At 40.7% G+C, this 23,808-nt stretch overlaps 1 protein-coding gene across 3 annotated transcripts; it reads left to right on the forward strand.

Moving 5' to 3' along the window:
• Positions 1–657: 657 nt before the first annotated feature.
• On the forward strand, positions 658–22,466 carry LOC133346993 (inositol 1,4,5-triphosphate receptor associated 2-like). Of its 3 annotated transcripts, XM_061558859.1 has the most exons (19): positions 821–1,066; positions 2,700–2,810; positions 5,018–5,217; positions 5,525–5,983; positions 6,717–6,827; positions 7,409–7,586; positions 7,932–8,002; positions 8,537–8,612; positions 9,657–9,815; positions 10,479–10,596; positions 11,271–11,321; positions 12,030–12,107; positions 13,484–13,540; positions 14,886–14,948; positions 15,154–15,218; positions 16,467–16,557; positions 18,863–19,052; positions 20,247–20,391; positions 21,559–22,466. In XM_061558859.1, the coding sequence occupies exons 3-19, from the start codon at positions 5,061–5,063 to the stop codon at positions 21,785–21,787; spliced, it is 2,298 nt and encodes a 765-aa protein (XP_061414843.1). In that variant the 5' UTR covers positions 821–1,066; positions 2,700–2,810; positions 5,018–5,060; the 3' UTR covers positions 21,788–22,466. The 3 variants fall into 3 exon arrangements, with proteins under 3 accessions (XP_061414844.1, XP_061414843.1, XP_061414845.1); XM_061558860.1 differs by lacking the exons at positions 821–1,066; positions 2,700–2,810 and adding an exon at positions 658–785; XM_061558861.1 differs by lacking the exon at positions 2,700–2,810.
• Positions 22,467–23,808: the final 1,342 nt, after the last annotated feature.

Raw genomic sequence — 23,808 nt, forward strand, 5'->3', positions numbered from 1 at the left:
ACTATCAAAGTAATGAGGGCTCGGGGTAAGCATCTACATAATTAGACCTTCTTTGCCAGTATCAAAGTACTGTATAATATTAGGGTTTTTCCCCTTTTTTTCTGGCAACAAAACTGAAACCTGTTTACAACCTGATGCTGTTATAGGGTCAACACGGGATGGAGAAAGGTGTGCTCATTCCAGTTACAAAAGTAATATATTATTTTTTCATACAGCAGAACCTCATTTCAAGCATACGTGTACTGTAAATCTTGTTTAAAATTATCACGAATGCTTCCCGGCAGCTGTGGAAGAAAGGCAGGGATGGTGGGGGAAAGGGTGAGAGGAGGCTGAAGTCACAGAGCCACGTGGTGGATCTTTAAAGCATTATTGTGGCAATACTGCGCTGATGCAGAGATGGCCCAGTATGGCTTGTTCGTCTGCTTCATAGCCGTGGAAAGGCATCATCAAGTGTATATTTAGTTACGTATAAACCAATGCAAGATCAGCAAATTACCCACAGGAAATAACCAAAACTCACGTCTCGTTCTTAGTGGGCAACATCACCCGGTCTTAAGTGCCTTTACTTCATACGAATATCTCAGACATGGACCCTTACATCCATGCCGTTAAGACGCAGATCACTGGATTTCTCATACGTGGGGAAATGTCAACTCGGCTTATTCGAATCAAGATGTAGTTGGGTAACTTACCGTTATTTACAACAACAACAACAAAACTGTATGTTTAGTAATATCCAACGGTCAGCACTAATGAAGACGTTGGAACGTCTGTCACTGTTGCAGGTAGTTGCTGTTTAATGTGCACCAGGCAGCCACTCGAGGCGCCACATTCACCACATACCCACAATGGCAACACGCAGCTCATGTCTGTTGTTGTCTTCACAATGACATCGGGACCCCGAATCGTGGTCGTCGATTTCCCGTGGCGTCATTCGCGGAACGAGCGTGGGGCAGGCAGGCAGGCAGGCGAGGTGTCTTTGGCCCCACCTGGTGGCCAAAGCGACGATTTGGGGCCCCCTTGACAACCTCCGTGAGATTTGTTTTCAACAACAGTGTTAAAGATTGTGAGTGTTGTAGATTTGCTCTCGAACACACCGGTGTGCTGTACTAGTAACGAATTGGCATGTTCTGTTTACGTGACAAACCTTACTAATTGGCTGTGTCGGGTGGTGGCGGGTTTAACGACACATTTATATATTTACGCGATCTAACCCTAAAACAAACCTGTATTATGGATGATATTGGTCGCGAAAGCCGACGTGTTAAACAGTGTAAAAGAACACGAACTTATTTAAAACGCGGTTCACATGTATTTATATTGCCTAGGTGCCACCGTGCGAGACAACTCAAATATTAGGGCCACCGCCTGAGCTGATAATGCAGTCACTACGACACTGGGTGCAGTGAAAACTGAACATGGAAAATATACTTCACGGGGTGTATAGATATCCTCCAAAATAATGAGATAAGCTGTAATGATAAAATAATAATCATTGATACAGTGATTATAATCGACCAGAAATGGCAGTGTCGTACAGTATAATTAATCCATAGTCTTTACATGTGTCCCACCAATCTCAGATGCATTTATTTACATTTAAACACTCCTGATACACCGAGCATCTAGAGTGCAAGTGGAGGAGGACACGTGTGGATTAGAGAATGTGCGTGCGTAGGTTAACGACATCATTCAAACACAAGGATTGTAAAGTATGGCTTGGTTAGGAGTACGTCACGGCTAGATTAAGGGATGGATGATGGGGAATAATAATAATAATGGAGTGGCAGACAAGGAATAGAACTCATCTGGTGGAGCGATGGAGCAACTGACATTGAATCAGTTCAGGTGCTAGGTGGTGATCGTGAGAGCAGTGGAATAACCATGGCCGATGATAACGATGATATTTTGGGCACCACGGTGGCTAGGAGATGTGAACTACCTCGCCTGGCATACAAGAGGTCATGGGTTCGATCCCGACTCTGACGCCTGCTGTATATTTGGTGGCGTGGATTTGTCTCCAGGTCGTCCGGGTTTTCCCCTCCACATTTAGAATCAACATCACGCGTTTAGAGTAGTTGGCTGCTATATATTTCCACATGATGATGATGATGATAGCTTAACGAAGGTTAAGCTATCATTTGTGGCCAGGCCGCTTCTGAACAAGAGCTATATAACTCAGTGGGTCTTACCTGGCAAAATAAAAGGGTTTCAATGATGGACGATGATGATGGATGATGATGTTGATGGAAGATGATTGATGATGTTGATGGATAATGATGGATAATGATGGATGATGATCGATGATGATCAATGATTATGATGATGGATGATGATGGATGATCAATGATGATGATCAATGATGATGATCAATGATAATGATGATGATCAATGATGATGATGGAAGATAATGAATTATGATGAATGATGATGATGATGGATAATGATGGATGATGATCAATGATGATGATTGAAGATAATGATGATGATGATGAATGATGATGGACGATGATCAATAATGATGATCAATGAGTATGATGATGGAAGATGATGATAATGATGAATGATGATCAATGATTATAATCAATGATTATGATCATGGAAGGTGATGATCAATGATGATGATGGAAGATAATTATGATGATGCATGATGATGAATGATGATCAATGATTATGATCAATGATTATGATGATGGCAGATGATGGTTGATGATGACTCGAGTTATGGGCGGGGCTTCGCCCTGTCGTAGTGTGGCCCGATCATTGGCCGCGCGTTTCGCGGGAGTTTTGCGGTCAGAGAAACGTTGCAGGTAAAGTAATCGTCGTTGTAAATGTATGTTTTTGTGTGTTTAAGGAGGTATTTTATTTCGTGTTAACCCTGGAGCGGTGGATATTAACGTGATTGTGCCGTGGTGACTGCTACACCACCCGTTGACATCAAAAACTCCATTAGCTCAGTAAACAATCCCTTGTTCGTAAGCTCTATATAACCGTAACGATTTAGACCGTTTAACCACCTTGTATATACATAAAACGTGTAGTAAACTTCACCCAACGCTGCTTATGCATGAGCATTACCAACCAAATGATCGTCAATTCTCGACTGCTGGATGAGGCCCAACTCTCCAAGCCAGCCGTGCCCACGTTAAATTTCGATTTAAAGCTTTCGTGACTGCAGGGATTCATCTACTTGGTTTTTTCGGTAAAGTCACGTAGTAGGGAAGTAATAAAATAATAAAAATAAAACATAATAAAATAATTCTCACGACGTTTCGGCCACAACGCAAGCAGCCGTCTTCAGGTGAAGAATGAGACACTGCCAAGCTAGCAGCTTATATATAAGCTGCGTTGGAGGTGCAAGAAGAGCGCCTGAAGACGGCTGCTTGCGTTGTGGCCGAAACGTCGTGATAATTATTTTATTATGTTTTATTTTTATTACTTTATTACTTCCCTTCTACGTGACTTTACCGAAAAAACCAAGAAGACGTGCCCACGTTGCTTGCTGCTCGTGGGCCCTCAGTTGACCATACTTCACCACTCCTGGCTCACTCCGCGCTTGTTTAGTGGCAGTAGCGGGGAGCAGTGGACGTGGGAGCATAGACGGTAGAGTACAACGGGAAGTATTGGTGGCCGTGCCCACACAAGACTGTTGTGTTGCAGGCTTAGCGCTTTTGAAATGATGCAAACACTGCGGGCTGACACTTTAAATGACCGTAATACTAATGAAACGAATTCCGTATATGTATGTTGTGATAAAGATCTCGGCACTGTAGACGTATCTAGCTGTGGATAGAGCTAGTTGTGTACTGTAGCTTGTAGACCGAAGTGCAGGGTTTTGGTAGTACATGTTGTTTATGTCATTTATTGTGAAAATTCCGTCACAGTTTCTATGATCACTGTTTCATTGCTTTCATGGATTTATTTTGGTGATTTCGAAAAGTTTTTTGGTTTGGCCATGTTTGTTTGTTGTAGTACAGAGGTAGACTGATGGCCTTAATCTAAGTTGTCTTGTGGTTGTTGTTTGACTTGCATCCCACTGGGATTTTTGCACACAGCGTTGGTGTACGGTGCTTTTTCTGCAATATATTGCTGTCTTTTCTTGGATTTTCTGTTTGCACTTAGTCACATATTCACTTTAAGATGTTTTCTTGTTCATGTTTTTGTTTGTTGCGGTTGCACCCGATTCAAGAGCCGAATGGCTCACAGGGCTCTACCTAATAAATGAACTTGAACCTGTACACACCTAAGTGTGTGCGGTGTCTATAGGCCCGGGTATATGTACAGTACACTTAACGCCTTAAGTTGGGGTGGTGTGTTCGCTTCGTTAGAGGGTCCACCTCACGATGTTGTTGTTCATGGCCCCTTTTGGGGTTGGAGATGCCACCAGAAGTAACCTCGATTGTGTGACCGACTGTGTGTTTGTGTAAGTTAGACGTGAGCTCGGCTCTTAACGTGCTTGACAGATATTTGAAGGAGTCACGTTGCTTATATGTTGTGTTGTTTATGTCCACAGCGAATTATGGTACAAAGCGTTGTGCAGGATTAAGCTGCCTCTCATACGCTGCTCAACAATTGTACAACAATTCCTATATAAAATGTCCTTGTTTGGGCAGTGTTATTGACGAATGTGTGGAATGTTTGTTACTTATGCACGCTGCCAATGCAATATCACCATTTTTTTTGCTTCATATTCACATTATATGTATTTGCCCTAATTTTCGTTCATCTGTGTGCCCATGGTATTGGTCCGTACAGGCAGTAACGCAAACGCATAGCTAAACAACGCACCACTTGAAATGTTGCCACATGAATGGGCCCTTAAAATGGGACACACACACCCTGATTGTGTGTGGGTCTCTAATGAAAATTACTGGCAAACGTGTTTCGGGTCTTGAAAATAGAGTACTTTTTAACGAACGATATTTTATTTTTGTGTGTATTCAAGTTTGCAGGAGCCATGGTAACTGTGTTGTGATGAATTGTGAATTTACCATTTGTGGAATGTATGTTATTCCAGGTGTCTAATGGACCCTTTATGAGCAGCTTCTAAATCGGCAAACATGTCTGGTTTGTCAAAAGAAAGTAAAATTGCCAAGAGACACAATCCAGTGGAGAGCATCCGCCGGAAGATTAACACCATCAACTTGCGAGAGCATGGAAGCAATCCCATCACACACATCCCCAAGTACCAGTCTCGCAACTATGAATGCCAAGGAGGTATTTGTATTCACATATGCAGATATCTTATACGGTTTATCAAGACTAATGAAAATGTACATTTTATTTTGGATTGTTTCATAGAGTTTTCTTGCCAGACAGGAATCTTGTTCCCAGTTATTTTTGGCACTTAAATTGTCATTGTAAAGTTTATTCTTTTAGAACCAAATTCGTGGCCAGCTCTTGGCCATAGTGTAAGATTGTATTTTGTGTTTAGTGCATTTATAACATCCACAACTGTAACAAGCTCCATGGGTTTATTTTCATTATAATTGTGCTCACGGTTACTGCACTCTTTGTATTCCAGGCAGTGTACGGCGAAACCTGGAGTCTCTGCTGAGAATGCAGGGTACACCGGTCATCAGTCCAAATTACACCCAACGCCATAATTACCAACGTTATCACAGGAATGATGAGTCACATCCAACAGGCGACCTCATAGTCTTCTCCAGTCCAAATGTCCCGGTGGAGACAAGCACCAGTTCCAGGCGAATTGATGGTGCAATGCACGTCATGGACAGCAAAATGGTACAGCTACCAAAAAGGCAAGGTTGTTCTACACCAGTGGTGGAAGAAGAAGACAAGGACACGGCAGCTGTTGACAGGCCCGCTGTGTGCCAGCTCTCGCACTCAGTAAAGTCGTCGACGGTGCGTAGTCTTTGTGAGGGAATGCTGAGGCCTGAGCCAGAGCATCTGGTGGAGGCCTGCAGCCCAGTTGTCAGCCTCGATGGTTCGTATTTTTCTCCTGAAAATCCTGCCAAATCAGGTCAGATTTACAGCCTGTTTTATGCAAGTCACATACCACAACTTGTGGATATTTTTTTTCCGCAATTTATTGTTTTATTGCCAATTAATTACAAACATTTGTTTTAAGGCATTGTTAAATATTTAGATTATAATGGACTGTATATTCAATGCTTATATCACTGTTAGTTCAGTCGCTTTAATGTGTTTAATACTGTATGTATATATAGGGTTGCGTGTTGGTGTGTACCTATCGTGAAAACTTTCCTCAGTGTTCAAACAGGCATGTTCAAATGTTTATATGAAGCAAACTAAAAAAATCACTAGGTTATTTCAGAAAGGATTGTTTTCTCAATATATTATCACTCATCTGCAGCATGGGCTTCCTTGAGAGTTTATTGAATAGTGGACGTATTACTCCTGATACCATACAGTGGCTGTTGTGCCTTGACTTCCCATGTTTCCATTATGTTGTCTTAAATTGATACATATTTTCCTACATTCTTTTCATTTTAAACAATAGTATATATTTGAAAAACTAATGGGAAACTTCATGTCAAGCGTATTTAAATGTCCAAGTGGTTTCAAAGCATCATAGAATTTTGTCCCCCATACATTTCAGTCAATATCCAATTTCTCTTTTAATTGAATGGATCGTTGTGCAACATTAGCCCGTCTATTATATTCACAGTGTAATACCTATTATAAAGTTCCTTTTAATGATAACACTGGTGGTTTTTTGTTTGTGTTTGCAGAGAGTTTGGATGGATCGTCTGAAGTCAGTGTGCTCTCAAGTGAAATTGGCTTCATTTCGGAGGAGAATCTCTTGAATACCATCTTCAAGACTTGTGACACAGAGAGTACTGGTATGACGCAAGTGTAGTTCTGTTGGTGGATATTTAACAGTGTTATAGAATCATGTTGGATTGGTTGTGTCCGTCCTGTGGTGTTGGAACTTGCACTGAAATCACAATGCAGAAATACTATGTTTCATTCTCAGGATGACTGAAATGATACTTTATCAGTGTTGTCTGAATCAGAAGGAGAATATTTATACTGGCGGAATTCGAAGAGCTATAAAGCTCTTTTTCACAGATGTCCAGTCGGGGAGGGTAATACTGAAAGATAACATTTAAGCCGAAGGGGAAAATGAATGAAAGTGTCCAGGAGATAAATACTCTATAAATACTCTAATAGTGGAGAAGACAGAAGGAGGGAATGCATATGAAGAAGACGGATGGAATGTAGATTTAAGAGAAGAAATGCCGAGTCAGGCATTTCAGACAGACAAATGAAAGAATGTAGAATATTTGTTTAAAAACATTTTAATTAAAGTTACTTGACTTGTGTGAATAAGTGGACATGCTAAGCTTTGTTGCATGTGCTCTCTCGACGATTCCATGAGAAATATAACTACCGTATTATTTTCTCTGCAATGTTCCATTAGGTCATGTTTCGGTGGCAAAAATAATTGAGTTTGTGCAGCTCACAATAAGCTGTGGTTCAGAGGACAGTGGGCTGCAAGAGCTCCACACCATGCTTGACCCGGAGAGAAGAGACCTTTCCATTGACATGGACACCTATCAGGCGATAATGTGCGAGTGGATTGAACACTGTCGCAAAAAGTACGATGTTTTTGTCTTAACACATGGAACAATGTAAAATGTTTTCACAATTGAAAAAAACCCGTACTCTTATCAAGTATAGGTGGTGAGGTTTTACTTGTCCAAACTCTTGATGCCAACAGTATTGCGTGGCAAAAGCTTGAGAGAAGAAATGCAGCCTTGCTCGGAAGGCAACACTTGAAGTTGTTTGCATAAGTAATAATTATGAACAATGAAAGCCATAAAAAATACAAGAGTTAACAAGTATTGTTATTAATAGATTTGTAAGAATGATGAAACAACAATATTTTTACATTGTGAGTGCACATATATGTTAATTTAGTCTTTAAAACATCTCCGTTACAGAGCGGACGATGTGGAGACACAGGATGAGCTGAAACCTCTGGATGTCCCAGAATCTGTCTTGGCTGAGCCCAGTAAGTGAAGGTCCAGTCTTTGGAGTTATGATATCTATAATAACCATGTTTTTTATATGCAGATTACAGAAAAAATATGTCTAACATGATTCAAAGTGGCTTCCTACTCAAAGTGTTGATGTTCATTGGCATCACTGAGCTACCAATGTAAATTCCACATTTTTATGGTGGGGCCAGTATCTCTAAAAGATTATGCTGTTGACTTCCTACACAGCGGTGCATAGTTTATCTACTCTGGGGGATTTATCTACCCTGGAGGAATGATGGGCCAAGTCAACCCCTAACATGATTACTTTGCGATTTTATGATATTTGAATCAAGCATTCTGCCCACACACCTCCCAGCTGGATGCAATATTATGTGTATGTTTTTAAACACTGTAAATAGGTCTTAACAGCCATAGCTCTACTTTATCATCTCATGTTTGTGTATGTGTAATTCCATTTCGTGATCTTCAATACATGATTGTGAGAACAAAAAATGTCACGTATTTTTTGTGAGAGGCACAAATATGACACGTTTTTTTATTTGCAGGCCAGAAAGCCAGCATGCTGAGTATAACGGTGGGAAGTCTAGAGGCTCTGGGTGGGGATATTTCCCGCATGGATTTGTAAGTGAGACTGCAGTGCTTGAGATTGAATGACAGGCAAAATATCATTTCATAAAAACACGCATGAATCTGATGACTGATTGGCTCAGAGGTAGGCCTTGGCAAGGTAAGGTAATTGTACCCTTTTTACCGGGTAAAAGGGTAAAGGTGTCGACATGCCAAGGGGTAAGGGTAAAGGGTAGGGTAAAAGGTAGGCTCGTTGCTTTTTACCTTTTACCTTACCTGCTAAAGGGTATAAGGTAGGATAGTGATTGTATTGTGGTAAGGTAAAAGGTAGGGTAAAGGTAGGCTCGTTGTTTTTACACTTTTACCTTACCTTGCCGAGGCCTACTCAGAGGTCTAATGCACATGACGGACGCTGTGCCAGTGCTGCTGATGGCCTTGATTTGAGTGCTGGGGTGGCCACCCATGCGGAGATATGTCCCAGCATGTGTAATGCTCACAAGCTAGTCATCAGCAACAGACCACAATATATTGGGTTATACTGTGTTGTACAATTGCATAGTGCTAGTCGAAGCAAGTCAAAACTCCACACAGTATAATTCTGATTCTCTTTTTTTTTACACAAAACATCTTGAGCTGCCCATGAGATTCAATTTGAATTGGCCGCGTGCTGTTTTAATAGCAAGAATGAATCATGTGGTGTTCTCTGTTGATTATCAGCATCTTTATCTGCCATTTGTTTATAAACCACCGTTTGTGTGTATTATTACTCTTACCGAGTGAAATGTTCTGCTCATTAGGAGTGCTATTTGTTTTGGGAGAAATGAAACTGTACAAACCCAGGCAGCTGGGATCAAGTCATTTCGTTTCAGGGATAGTTAAATCGTCAACTGGAGTAAAAGACTGATTTTTGACAGCATACAAATTAAAATAGTACAATCATAATTAATAGCTCACATTTACAGCTCTGATTCTGCTTTAAGCCAGACCAGTGGAATATGGAGGAGGAGGTGGTGGTGGTTAACAAGACCTGCGGGCAAAGCAGTATGTAATTTCAAGTTGAAGTTGATGAAGCTCTGCGTTTTTGTTCATGCGTGACAGAGAGACATCAGATCTGATCAGCTGCATAGCGGACCTTCAGCACACCCATATGCGGCTTTTGGAAGATAATATGAAGTTGAAGTGCTCGCGGGAAATGGCTGATGATCTCAATGCGAAGCTTGTTGAACAGATAGACACCCTCAGCATGCAGCTACGCAGGTGCGTGTTTTAAATACTTCAAAATAACCCACAGAAGCATTATTTTGTGACCTTAGGTCTGTTGGTGGTTCGTACATTTTTCAATGGCTTTGTGTAATTGTGTGCATATGTGCAGTTATTTAATGTGATAAAAAAAAAGGCAGTGTCAGCCAGCATAAAGGAGCCTGAAACTGATTTTTTTTTCATCACAAGGAACCTATTGAATGTATTACAATTCAACTAAAATTTGGTTGAAAACTATTTATATCTATAACACAGGATGTAAGTGTGTGTGTGTATAAAAATGGAAAGTGGTGACATTTTGGCTACTGCAATGCTACAACACAACTGCTGCAGTGATCCACGTTAGATAGTTGGTTGTGCGCACTACAAGAATATAAATTATTATTTGGACACAGTCTGGCCTGTAACCTTCCTTGGGTCAACTACTTAAATAGAATGCATGGTATGGTGTATCAGCATAAGCAACGGGAAGGCAATGGCGGCCAGACATGTAGTTGACCTCACCACATCGCCTTAGTAGTGGGGGTGGGCGCGGAAGGAGAGCTGGACTCTTACAGATGTCACTCGCCACTGATAGTGGCCATGGCCTGAAATCAAACTGAGGTCGCGACGTGCACCACCGCTTCTATATGTGGGTTTGCATGGCTACTATGCTTCCAGTTCACAGGTGCTGTTGCAACGAGATAAGTCACTCAAAGATGAAATCGATGAGCTAAAGCGTGCCTTGGCTAAGGCGGAGGAGGAGCATGCCCATAGCAACGTCCTGAACAAGCAACTTGTAAGCACAGGGCTTCACTCTCTCTTGTGCGTTCTCACGATTTTTGTTGTCACACTGTTATCTCCTAAGGCCGTTGCAATATAATGTAATTACATCTATTTTGGCACTCATTGTAATAAAATGACATGGTAAATATTGGCATTTGGTCCCATTTAATATCTGATAATAATTTGGATCGCTATTCTTGAATTGTTGTGGTATTTTTTTCTAATCTTTGGTGCAACCTCTTAGTATTTCCTCCCTTCTGAGTTTATAGTTACTAATTTGCTCACTCCCTCCTAGACTTGATGCTTCGCCCTTCGTTGCGTGAGTTTAATAATGAGCCCTGAATTTAAACACCAGTGGCAAGTGGTCTGGGCATCGAGAAGGTTAACTCAGTCTAAAATGTGTCAGCATCTGAACTGGGAAAGATAAGTAGATTGGAATGAATGGTGTTGTCCATACCACTCTACTCGCCGTAATTTGTGCTTGCTAACATCACTTGTGACGGCAGTCTATGCTCCGGCGTCTGAGTATATTTATTCATGCGTGTTCATGAATTGTAGCATGTGCGTAAAAGTTCAGCATATGCTTGTATTTATATACAAGACTACTTTGATTAACCAAAACAAATATCGATTTTTAATGTTCCTTCAGTGTTCATTCTGTTTCTCAACTTGACTCCTCTTTTGCAGAAGAAAGACAACCTGCAGCTAACTATCAACATGACTACTCTTCAGGATGAGGTTACATACATTGACCACAAATTCTGTAGCAGTCGTTGAATTTCTGTGGTTGTCTTCTACTGATCCTGTGGGTGTCTTTTTAATGGGTTTAATACCGTACGCCAAGTACTATTATTAACTTTAATTTGTTTATCTTGTGCCATTCACCACCTATCCTGCTGTCAAACGATGAATTATAATACATTGGCAATAATATTTGCAGTTTAAAATATAATTTTAAAGCCTATGTGTTTTATTTTTAAATGTCGTCATTGGAAAATATAAACCCCTACGGTTTGCACCGGTTTTGATTATTTTCGTGTTTTATTTTCCCATTTTCTGGGTGCTGAACCGTCCTGCTCAAACTTCTCTTGAGACATTCTTGCATTGCGAACGAACTTTTGCAATGGTTCTCAAAGCTGGAAAGTTGCCAAATTAACTGGAAAAACGACATTTAATTATTTTTTTGGAAGTCATTAGTTACCATGTTAACATCAACTTGATACACTGGAGAATCCAGTTGAGTCACCAGTGGTTGCCTGTATTCGATCTCAGGATCTCAGTGGCCACCTGCCAACATACTTTACAGAATTACTCTACAATCTCAGAGGAGCTGGCTTTGTGCGTAGTGCCTGAACTACTAATCAGCTACCTTTCCAAATAATGTATTTTTTCCCCAGTATATATTCCTTGAAATGTTTAATTTTCAGTTTTCATATTCCTCACTAGGTCATGAAGCTAAGATCAGAAAATGACTTTCTCGGTAAACAAGAAATTGAGTCTGGAATAACAATGGAAGATATCAAAGTAAGTAAAATAATATATCATGGAGATTCAGGCATTTACTTTTAATGACATTAATGTATACCCAATTAAAAGTTGTCATGGGCTTTATATAAATGACCCGAAACTCCACTAGAATAATGTCTTTAGAACCACATTCTGAAAAGGCCACTCAACACGACAATTCTCTTTTTCAGCATCTGAAGTGATCACATATGTAGTCAACTTGTTTTGCTTTGTGTTGAATTATTTTCTGTTATTGCCTGCAGTTGTTAATACGGTAGGAATACATAGGAGGGTAACGAGCTACGGATTTTAGCAGAGGTTGTCAAAGAAACAGTTTTCATGGTGTGATGTAGAGAGATGAGTTTATAAAACTAGTCTTGAGTTGTAAAATATGTATTAAATGTTACAGTATTTACATACTCTTTGGTTCTTTCGGTAAAGTCACGTAGGTATCAAATAAATCACGACGTTTCGGGCGCAATACAAGCGTCCGTCATCAAGTGGGAAACATTGGTCTGCTGCTGAGGCAGACTGTTTTAAAAGGTTTGAAATTAGTGTAGCCCAAGGGTCATAAAGAAGTGGCCGGGGCTAGTGATGTTAATGTGAGAAATTAGCATGAACTGTAAGATAGGAGAGCGGCCTCCTCGATGAGGGCACGGAAGTGGCTATGTTAATGTGACAGCAGCAGATGTGAGTGTAAATGCGATCGGTATTACCTTGTTATCGCGGCATCTCTTGAGAAATGTTAGCGACTCGATCAGGTGAGCCTTCTTGTCTCGCAGTCTGTTAAAAGCTCTAACAGATGTGTGGAAACCCTCCCCGTAGAGGCGGTTCAATCTTGATTTGAAGCTTTCGTGACTGCAGGAATCCATACTCTTTGGTTCTTTCGGTAAAGTCACGTAGGTATCAAATAAAATAAATCACGATGCTTCGGGCGCAACACAAGCGTCCGTCATCAGGTGGGAAAGCATGGTCTGCTGCTGAGGCAGACTGTTTAAAAAGGTTTGAAATGGGTGTAGCCCAAGGGACATAAAGAAGTGGCCGGGGCTAGTGATGTTAATGTGATAAATTAGCATGTAACTGTGAATTCGGAGAGCGGCCTTCTCGACGAGGGCACGGAAGTCGTGATTCATTTAATTTTATACCTACGTGACTTTACCGAAAGAACCAAAGAGTATGGATTCCTGCAGTCACGAAAGCTTCAAATCAAGTATTTCCGTATTTTTGTTTTTATGGACAGTAATTGTTGATGGTTGCTAAAACCAGTGGAGCAGTCTTGTTGCAAGCAATGTATATATTTTTTATATATATAAATTATTTTATTTACCATGCTCTGCTTGGCAAGGTCACTTCTACACAAATTTACTATGAAATAATACCTTTGTCATTCACAGAAACAGCTTCAAGAGTTGGAAGCAGTCGCTGCTGAGAAAAACAACCTTGTATTTGAGGTAAATTTTACACTTTTATTCACAACACACCATATACTTATGTTTGTATGGAGTCGTTTTATCTCTGACTAAACGCATGGCTATTTGACTTTGTTACACTACAGGGTGTCTCATAAGTCTGGAATCATAGGAAAAATAATACAAAAAAGGCAATAATAACGCTTTTATTAACAGAACGTGCTCAATGTGTCCACCATTGTTCCCGATACACAACTCCAGACGAGATGCACAGGCAGCAAGCACACGGTAAATAGTATCAGGGGTAATGGTTATATGCGTGAATAATGCGCTGTGGCTGTGGTCATCGTCGGTGGATCTCCTCGAAGGTCCACTGCGTGGTTTTACCTTGTATGGATCCCGTTTCCCAAAACTCACACAACTCTGTGTTATTGGCTCACGGTCTGGATGCAGTCTGTTAAATTCAACAGCGACTTCCCTCGGACTCCGGTTTCCTATGAATAGAATTATCTGGACTCGTTCTTCCTTACTTGGAGACATCTTGGGCCTGCAGAAACAAAAACATATGAATAGTTATTTTTCCCTATGATTCCAGACGTATGGACCACCCTGTATCTCCACCATGGTGGGGTGGTGCTGCAGTGACTAATGCACAGTGCTATGAACAGAGTGACCAGAGTTTTAATCCCCGATTATTGATAATAGCTTTACATTTTGAGAGATGTCACATTGTGCCTGACTTGTGATGTCATGATTACGTCACGTGTAATGATGACATCATGGGAAAGGGGAGGTGTGAGCTTCTGCCGTTATGGCACAAATGCAAAGGTGAATCGGTGAATCCTTAAAAGTGCTTGTATTTTTGTCTTCCAAGATTTGACCATCCCTTCGATAATTTTGACAGGATACATTCATTATTGTCCCCCCCCCTCCCCATTTTAGACAGACAGGGTGGGCTCACGCATTAATGCTTTAACCTTAGTTGGAAAGCATTCAACGCATTCTGCATATGGGAGAAATCCTAAGTACTCGAAAGGGTTTGCACGATGGATTTAAGCACCATGTGCTGTACTGCGATCTATTAGTTCAGCCCTTTGGCCTTAGGAGGTTCACATATATGTACGCGTTCATCCCATGCTTGCCTTCAATGTGCTACATTATTAAGGAGGATTATTTTAGCGAGGTTATTTGGTCGTTATCGACAGATCTTTGACAGTCTTAATCCATACAGTTCTTTTGATTCTTTGTTCACATGTGGAAAGTCTGTCGTTATTTAGTAAAATGTAATTTACCGTGGCAATACCTTGTGCCGAATGACCAATAGCAGGCCATGGTTCATAAGCGTTCATCGTAAACGATAAGTTGTTTTGCAAAAATGTACTTTCAGCAAAGAAGCAACCACCTGAAGGAAATGGTGGAAACAGTGAGTGAATACAACTGCATCATTGAGGTAAGCCATGCCTGTTCTAATTCAATGCAACTTTCTACAAGGCACAGCACCACACACATGCCTCACACCCATTCGACTAATGAAAATGCAGCACCATGTGAGTGTCTATTTTTGCAGCACCAGATGATTAAGTGACATTGTGTTTCATTCATCCATCACTCTACGAGTATTTTGATTGTGTGTCTGGATGTGTCTGTCACTGTAGAGTTTGCGTGCTGGTAAAAGCTGCCTTGAGGCACAGAACCTCGATTTGCAGGAGAAGCTAGCGATGTAAGTACACTGCTGTCATCTCTTTGTCCATTCCAAGTAAATCAGCGTCACATTAACACCAATGCTGATCCTGCTTTTAGTCAGTCCAGTTAAATACATGTAAAATAATGGATCGTACTGGCTTATTGAGAAAATAAGGGATTCGGTGTTGAGATTATTAGCTTATCGTTTTTGCAACGATTGTAATTTATTGACTATTTTAGGAGATATGAAGCAACCACCAAATCATGGCCATTAATATTTCACAGTAATTTTTTTTTTTAGGATATCACACATCTCTCAATTGCTAGTATATTACTTGTGTTGCTAAGAAATGCCAGTTCGTACAGACTTATGTGTGTGTCTGAATATATGAGCAGCACAACTGCACTGCCCCTGTGAACAATTCCTCATTTTGTGGAACCAGTCCACACATTGTGGAATGGCAAAACAAAAATGCTAAACATTATTATTATTCGACGCACACTTACATACACTCCTACTTGTGTGTCATTCAGTTTTGCACTTGATTGATCAACTCCAGATGTCAATGTAGATCATTGTTCTTCATTGAAAGGCCCATAGGCCTGGTGGCCTTTAGTTCGGCCCCTGACGTGCGGCTCCCGACTACACAAATGTGAAAACGCCCCATCATGCTGTCAAACCCCAATGGTTTCAAATCTGTGGTGGCCCTCACACTGATGTCTTATTAGCAAAAGTATAAAATAGTGAAGAACACTGATGTAGAAAATACCTTTTCCTCATGACAACACGGTAGTTTAATTCCTGTGCTGTGCTTCTGATTTGGGACTGGTTACTGGTCGTGGACCATACATTGCATCCTACAATTCCTTCAGGTGGAACGGAAGCTAAATGTACCCAAGATTTGAGCAGAATGTGATTTGCAGAAAGTGTCTCACGAGTCACTTTCCTCCCAGCTCATGACTTTGTCTCTGCCAGTTTTAACTTGATCTTGGGGCTTGGGGAACCGTAAGGTATTCCTCACGGAGAAATCATACCCACAGGGTCTATAATCAAACCTTTCCAGATGTATAATACATTAGTTGTTGAAGGTTTCTATTAATTTACTGATTTGAAAAGCATAACTGTTTTCTCTTTCGGGTAGCAGTAAATATGCTTTACTTATGAATGAACGTCTGCCGCAAAATGTTTGACTCAAATGGCTGCTTATTTTGAGAAACTCTTCAACTCCTGTGCTTTTATTTAGTCCATCTGTTTGTGTGATGTATCCTGTGTTGTATGTTTTAGGCACACTAAAAACAATTGTGAGAGCCCCGACCTATCCCAAACAATACTGATGTGCAATTCCATTGACATGGAGATTACACAGGCTGAGAAGGTAAGCAACAATGTGTAATATATTTGAAGATGATACTGCCTCTTCCATGGATAGGCCTACATTAGTAGTCTGAGCAATGTGGCCTTGGTGATAGGACCTGGAGCTATGAGGCGATGGGGGCAGCGCAGTCGAACCTGGAGTAATTAGGCCTTCAGGCGATTGGGCAGTGAGGTGAAAGACCCATATGGACCTGATCATTAACACACTTGTTTTGCTGATGTTTATTCAACAATGTATTTATGTATGCACATCAACATCTGCCAGTGGTAGTGCCGGCTAAACAGAGCTTGTGCGAGCCTTTGTGAATCTACTTGCATTGCTTGAAAACTGACTGAGTTGGGGAGTAAGATTTAGACTGAGAGCTATGGGTGGAGAGGTCAAGGCTGGCCAACCCTCCGTTCATCCTTTATCTATATAAATAAAACCTTAATCTGTCTCAAAAACCTCTAGGGTACTTCCCGACAAGGTAGGAAGCTGAAATTTGGTACATAGGTAGCTTTTAGGACACAAATAACAAGAAAACTCTGACAATCTGAGATTTTTCATTTTAATACCCCGAAAACTCAATTTTAAGTGCCCTATAAACGTGTGTGTGCGCATCATTTAGAAACCGTAAAAAATATAAGATTTTTTTTTTCGTTTGATAGAGCGTTAAACAGCAATTAAATTAAAGCTAGAACCATTGTTCTATCTTTTCTTGTTTTTGAGATATTTCGGATTAAAGCGGTTTTTAATGAAAAAATACACATTTTATGATGTTAAAATCTGAATAGTTCGAAAAGTGTAAAATCTAGGAGTTTCCCCTCATAGAGTATTAAGTTCATACATATTTCTTCTTTCTAATAAAACAACTACAGGAATCTTTAAATTGAGCGGTTTTCGATGGGTACTTCTTTGAATATAAGCAGTTGAATCAAGTCAACAATTTTTGTGCTTTTTGCGGAAAAGGACAATTTTTGGAGTAGTTAGTGTCTGATCGGAGATACAAATTGTAACAAATCATGTCAGATTAATTATATTTATTGAAAACTTTCGCCTGGCGAAGACAGGCTTTATCTCTATAAACCCTCAGTAATAAATATATAAGCATGCACCTATTAAGTGTTCAGTCTTACACAAGAGAGGTTGGTGTAATCAGCACCGCAACAAAAATGTGTTCTATTGCATTGGTCAGAAAATAATCTTCTGCCATTTAAGTATATGTGAATGTTGACGATGCTAAGACATCTTTTTTTATGACAGGATAGGGTGAACAACTTGTAAGTTCTGAATAGAACATGTCAAGGAGATATTCTAGAAGTATCATGAGACCTCCTTTGCCAGTAGCAACATATGATAATAGGGTTTTTACCCTTTTATCTGGCAACAAAGCTGACACCTTTTTACAAGGGATCATGCTTGCATTAACCACAATACCGGTGGTCAAAATGCAAACAAAAAACAGGACAATGCATACATTATCAGAGTGCTGTTTTTTGTTTGCATTTTGACCGCAGGTATTGTGGTTAATGCAAGCATGATCGCTTGTAAAAAGGTGTCAGTTTTGTTGCCAGATAAAAGGGTAAACAACCTATTATTCTAGAAGTAATCGGGAAGTGGGGGTTGCATTGGGTGGGATACTTATGCAGGCGCCCAGGGTCAGCAGCCAAGGGAAAGGCCTCATACCAGAAAGTGGGATATGGCAAACAGCACACTTGGAAGCAGAATGTCGCCTATATAACACTTGTAGGATCTGGCAGAAGGAAGGAAGTGATAAGTGTGGCACATATTCAGTATTTTTCTGGTGACCTCTTGCCCAATTAATACTTGACACGGAGATGCTGTGGACATGACACCGTATGCATGGTAAAATGTTGCGTGATGATAAAATGTTGATAGAATTAATTTGAATGTCAGCTTATACAGTTAGTTCCAGCTTATACTGAAACTAACTGCTTTACTGCCAGAAAACATGTGTATTAGTGTGTTATAGAGAAGGTGCAGTGTAGTTTTTTTTCATTACAAATTTGAATCCGTTTTATATGATTTTAATATTGGCCATGTATTGTATCATGTAATTATGAATTGCACCATGGGTAAAACAATGCATGGATACCAATACGTTTTCTCCATCCAGAAAAGATGCAGTAGCCTTAACGATCTGACCATTGTACTATATAGGTTTTCTACACAGATCACCGGACAGATTTGGTCCATGTGCCGGGAGCTCAAAAGTCAGACATCGCACTGAGCAACATACCATACAATCTGAGAACACATTTGAGAGCTATATGCGTATTGTGCCCACGGTTTTTGTGTGTGACAGATTTGTCGGCTGGAGAATAATGTGATTAACAGCCACGCTGATCGACTTCATGTGAAGGCACGGTTGTCAGAGACCGGCACAGACGTGATATGTAAGAGTGCGTGCCAAGACGAAGCGGTGCAGGCTACTACCACTCAGGCTGAACAGGCAGTTTCTACCCAAACCGATGGTGATCCTGGAAAAGAGACTGGTAACTCTGTGTACCGTGCATTTTTTATGTATTTTCAGCATTTCCATTTTGAATTGATAAAGCTGTATGGTGTGCCTCATGATATGTGTATCCTTAAACAATTTACATCCGTACTACCGTGACATCCCATAATACATGATCCTGGTCATGAGCACCTTTTGTGTAAATTGAAATCAAAGAACACATTCTTGCGGAGCGAGCTGGTAGGAACGTTGGGTTGCTCGGTCAATGGCCAGGGTCAACGGCGGCGTGGTGTATTCCGCAAATATGGCCGACTGTGAGGGCGGGCACAAGCCGGCGTGAGTCGGTTAAATGTTGAGTTTTATAAGGGCACCACGGGGTGACCAGCCCCTCCCCTCCCACCCCCCACCCTCCCCACCCAGCCCCTCCCCACCCTCCCCACCCAGCCCCTCCCCACCCTCCCCACCCAGCCTCTCCCCACCCTCCCCACCCAGCCCCTCCCTTCACGACGGACGGACACAATAATCCCCTGTGGGCTGGTGTAACCAGGAGGTTCCTACCAGTAAAATCTGAACCTAATTCCTCTTTGTACAGCAGGTGGTGTTAGTGGCACTGTGAACTAGAGCGATATGGGGGCCGAATTTGCGACGGGAGTCTGCCCTCTCACGCATCCTGTCACTCCCGTAACACATGTAGAATGAGCTGGCAAGACAGTTGTGCTGGCGAGAGTGGCAGGAGCATCACTGGGTATCACGTGTGTGCCCTACTAACACAGCCAACCTAGTAATGATGTTTGCAGTAAGCATTCACTTAAATTTATCGAATGTTTTATTCTAAATATGCAAATATTAAATTTCGATTTAAAGCTTTCGTGACTGCAGGGATTCATCTTCTTGGTTCTTTCGGTAAAGTCACGTAGAAGGGAAATAATAAAATAATACAAAATAAACATAATACATTTTGTTGTACTATTGGCCAGAAGAAGACTAGATGCTCACATTTTCAAAACCTTCATTTCCTGTCAGTGACAAATTTCGTTTTCATTAATTTCAATGACTTGTCATTTTATGTTAAGACCTATGCAAGGTACAATAACATTAGTTAATATTAAGAATAAACTGTATTGCTTGCTTTGTTTACAATGTACTGCAGCTTGCAATTTTTATATCTTAGCATACTTTTGTGTCACCCAATTTAAATGTCTCTAAACAAATATAATTCTGTTCTTTTCAGACACATCAGAGCACTCTACATTCCTTGTGGATATCTCCAGCAACTTCACAAGCTGCAGTGGCAGCAGTTGCGATGTGATGGAGTTACCCAGCGTGCTAAATGTGACACTTGATAATATGTCCATATATTCAACTCCACTCCACAGGTAAATATCTGCATGCACTGCACCTAAGAAGACAGCCTCGGCTGTAAATGTAACCTGTCAAAATCTCAGTCTTAGCATCTGTAATTTAATCAATTTCAACCCATGTAACCTTTTTGTTCGAACTGGGTATTGCGTTTAAGTAGCCTATTTCTACATGAAGCTTATTTCATTTATCAATAGCCCCCCAATGCATTTTACATGTCCCTACTCATCGTATTTATTAGTGCCTTAATTTGCATTAACGTTTTACAGTATTTAATAAACACTTATGCAGATGTATTACTGAAAGACATACCCATGTTTGGCTTCATGGTAGTGGCATGCCATCTATTGGACAAATTTTAAATCGTAGACTTTGTCTTAAAAAGTTTAGGCTTGAGATTTTCAGGTTGCTCAGAGGTCCGAGCACTGAGACGGTATAATTGAGATGCTGGATTTAAATCCGGGTTTCTGCCACGGATAGTAAACCTGGGTTCTCACATGTAGCATCTTAATGGTCTCAGCTCAAGAGATACATGGCGATAGAAACAGCACAAAAAATATAAAAATTTGGTTTTGCACTTAATTTGCCAAAATTTTATCTCAATGATTTAAAACATAAGTTTGACTGTCCTGCCACAAACACAAATCTCGTAACAGTGTGTAGGAACACGTTACCCTCTTGTGTAAGGATAAATAGGATTTTTTTTAAAAGAAGAAATCCTGTTTAAAAACCTCTTCTGCACCCACATTGTTGTGCGAGAGTTCCAAATTGATTCCTTGTCGCGTGAAATGTATGTATGTTGAACTTCTTTTGCACTCTATGTACCCAACTGTGGTAATCGGAGGTGCAGTGTTGGGTCTATGGGTAGTGTTAGTCTGTGCAGTATGTATGTTGAACTTCTTTCGCACCTTATGTAGCCAACCGTGCTAATCGGAGGTGCGAAATTGTGTCCAACTCAATTGGAATAAATTGGGAAAAAGGTCAACGTATTTTGTGGTTTTTAAATTAATCTTGCAATGATGGTAGAACTATGAAGTTACGATAATATTTCACGATAATATTTATTTGGTTGGATTGGCTTTAACATAATGAAAGTACTTTACCTAAAAAGCTGTAAATCCACACTGCGTGGTTGACAGGATGTTGTGTAACCATTGGGTGTGTGCGCGTTTGCTTGTGTGCAGTCCACAGATCCACGATGGTATCCGTGACGTAAAGCCATGTAACAAAATCTTTAGAGTAATCGTACCTGCCTTTTTACTGATGCTCACCACACTTGGGCTAATCGGTGCCATCACTACCTTCCCACACACATTTGTGCCAACTGTTGAACATGACTCTGTCTATGCCAGTGTAGAAACTTTGCTATGGCCATACACAGACTTCCAGTATGTGCGTCGGCCACCCATTTAGAGGGGTCGCTTAAACTTCAGAATCTTTTGGCAGAGTCCTTACAGCCTCACTGCTCCTCACCAACTCACAATCTGAACTGTCATATTTTACCTTTGAATTGTTTATTGCTAAGGCTATAGCATCGCCTACGGAGGTTATGGTGGTCACAGAAATTGTGAATTTGAAAACAGTCCATGAAACCTTTCCCAAGCAACCTTGAGAAATGGTCCCGTGGAGACTCGCACAGAGATATGAACATAGACGCTGAGATTCACGCAGAGACGTGGTAATATACACGGAGACACGGCGTTACTGCTCACAGACATGGGTACACATGCATCGAGTCAGAGATACACACGCATGGAAATGGACACAGGGAGACATGGATATAATACACACACGGAAATACGTAGAAAGACACGGACATACACACAGACATAGAAACGTGCACATATAGAGACTTGGAGATACACACCGGGTGACACAGATACACGCACAGACGTGGAGGTTTTCAGAGATACACAGTGCCGTGCTTTTATTTCTTGTTCAAAACATAACAATCGTCGCTGTAGTTATCTCCTGCTGAATTTATATGATGCTTAGAGCATACAAATGTCCAGTTACAGGTTAGCACTTTTTAACTGATTAATATGGCCAAACTAGAATATTAAATGCAAATAAAAGTTGTATTTGAATTGTTTAGTATGTCTTTTATACTGAAGCTTTTGTATGTATATGTCAAGAGTGGTGAACTTGTTTGACCTGTAAATTTGTTTAGCTTCTTAAAAATAACACCTAGAGCGCGTTTACAGAAGTGTTTGTCGTTATTTACAATTTGACAAATAAAGCAATTCTTAAGCAACAAAATGTTTCTTGAAATGTAATATTGATGCAAGTGATTGCTTCAGTGTGGCCTCCGATATATGCTTGCAATGAAATGATAACCTTTGCTACCACGTGATCTCATTGAGGTGAAGGGTCATTTACAATTTTGACCTAAGGTCAATCCTGGCTCCAGCTCTTCTTGGACCGGGGGAGTGGCCAGTAGTGCTGTTACGTGGTGGGCCACCATATAACAATGATATACAGCTAAGACGAGTGACCTTGGGTGGGCCAAAGGGGGACATTTGGTGGAGCAAGGCCCACCTCAGTGCCGATCCCTGCCTCGGGTAAAGTTCAAGAGGCATGTCATTAACGGTCTCGCTGATTATCGGCAATACTGTTTTCGTACGGGACTTTTACCCCATTAATGTTTACAATTTTGGAAAAAACATCGATACCACATGAGGCAGCAAATCAATCAGGATGGGGTTCGCCTGTTGTATTCCTTTTGAAGCACATCGAAAAGCAATCTAAAATTCAGTTTTTTTTTAATATTTTTTGTGTGATATGAATGCTAATTGTTTGTTTGTCGTACACATTCATCAGCACTTCACATGCAACACATCCACATAAAACGCAGTACAATAATCTGCCATTCATGCTTGGGGGGTTTAGTGGAGTTTTGTTGGATAGGCTTCATGCAGAAGTGTGTGTTTTAAAGTAAATCATTGTCGTTTTAATGATGGGAGGGGTTACAGCCAAATATTTTTACTGTCAGGCAGCTAATAGAGAAGCGCTGGAGATGTGAGGGTATGTCTTAGTAAAAACAAAGGAAATTCATTTTTAAGAGATGCAAAAACTCAAAACAGGAATGTGCAGTAAAAATAACGTATATGTGGCAAGGGAGTGGGAGTGTGGAATAATGGTTGCATGTTTTAGAAGTGGCCGACATGCTGGAGGAACTGCGAAAGATAATGATCCATGGATGAGAGAAAAGGTGCCATAGACTTTGTAAAAACCTGTCGTTTTTCTGACTTAATGCACTGATGCCTTTTCATCCAGAAAAAAAACTTCTTTAGGTAGTGTTTGGCCATTGGGATTTTTGGCCATTCCCGTGAATGAGTAGCGTGTGGAAGGAATCCATAGCGGTAGAATATATTGCTGTGCTGTCGTGTGGCCACCTCGCAGTCTAAGTCTGCAACACCTGATATCCAAGGTGG

The sequence above is a fragment of the Lethenteron reissneri genome, chromosome 25 (assembly GCF_015708825.2).
Source record: "Lethenteron reissneri isolate LAM-NWPU_2019-01 chromosome 25, ASM1570882v1, whole genome shotgun sequence".
Classification (NCBI taxonomy): domain Eukaryota; kingdom Metazoa; phylum Chordata; class Hyperoartia; order Petromyzontiformes; family Petromyzontidae; genus Lethenteron; species Lethenteron reissneri.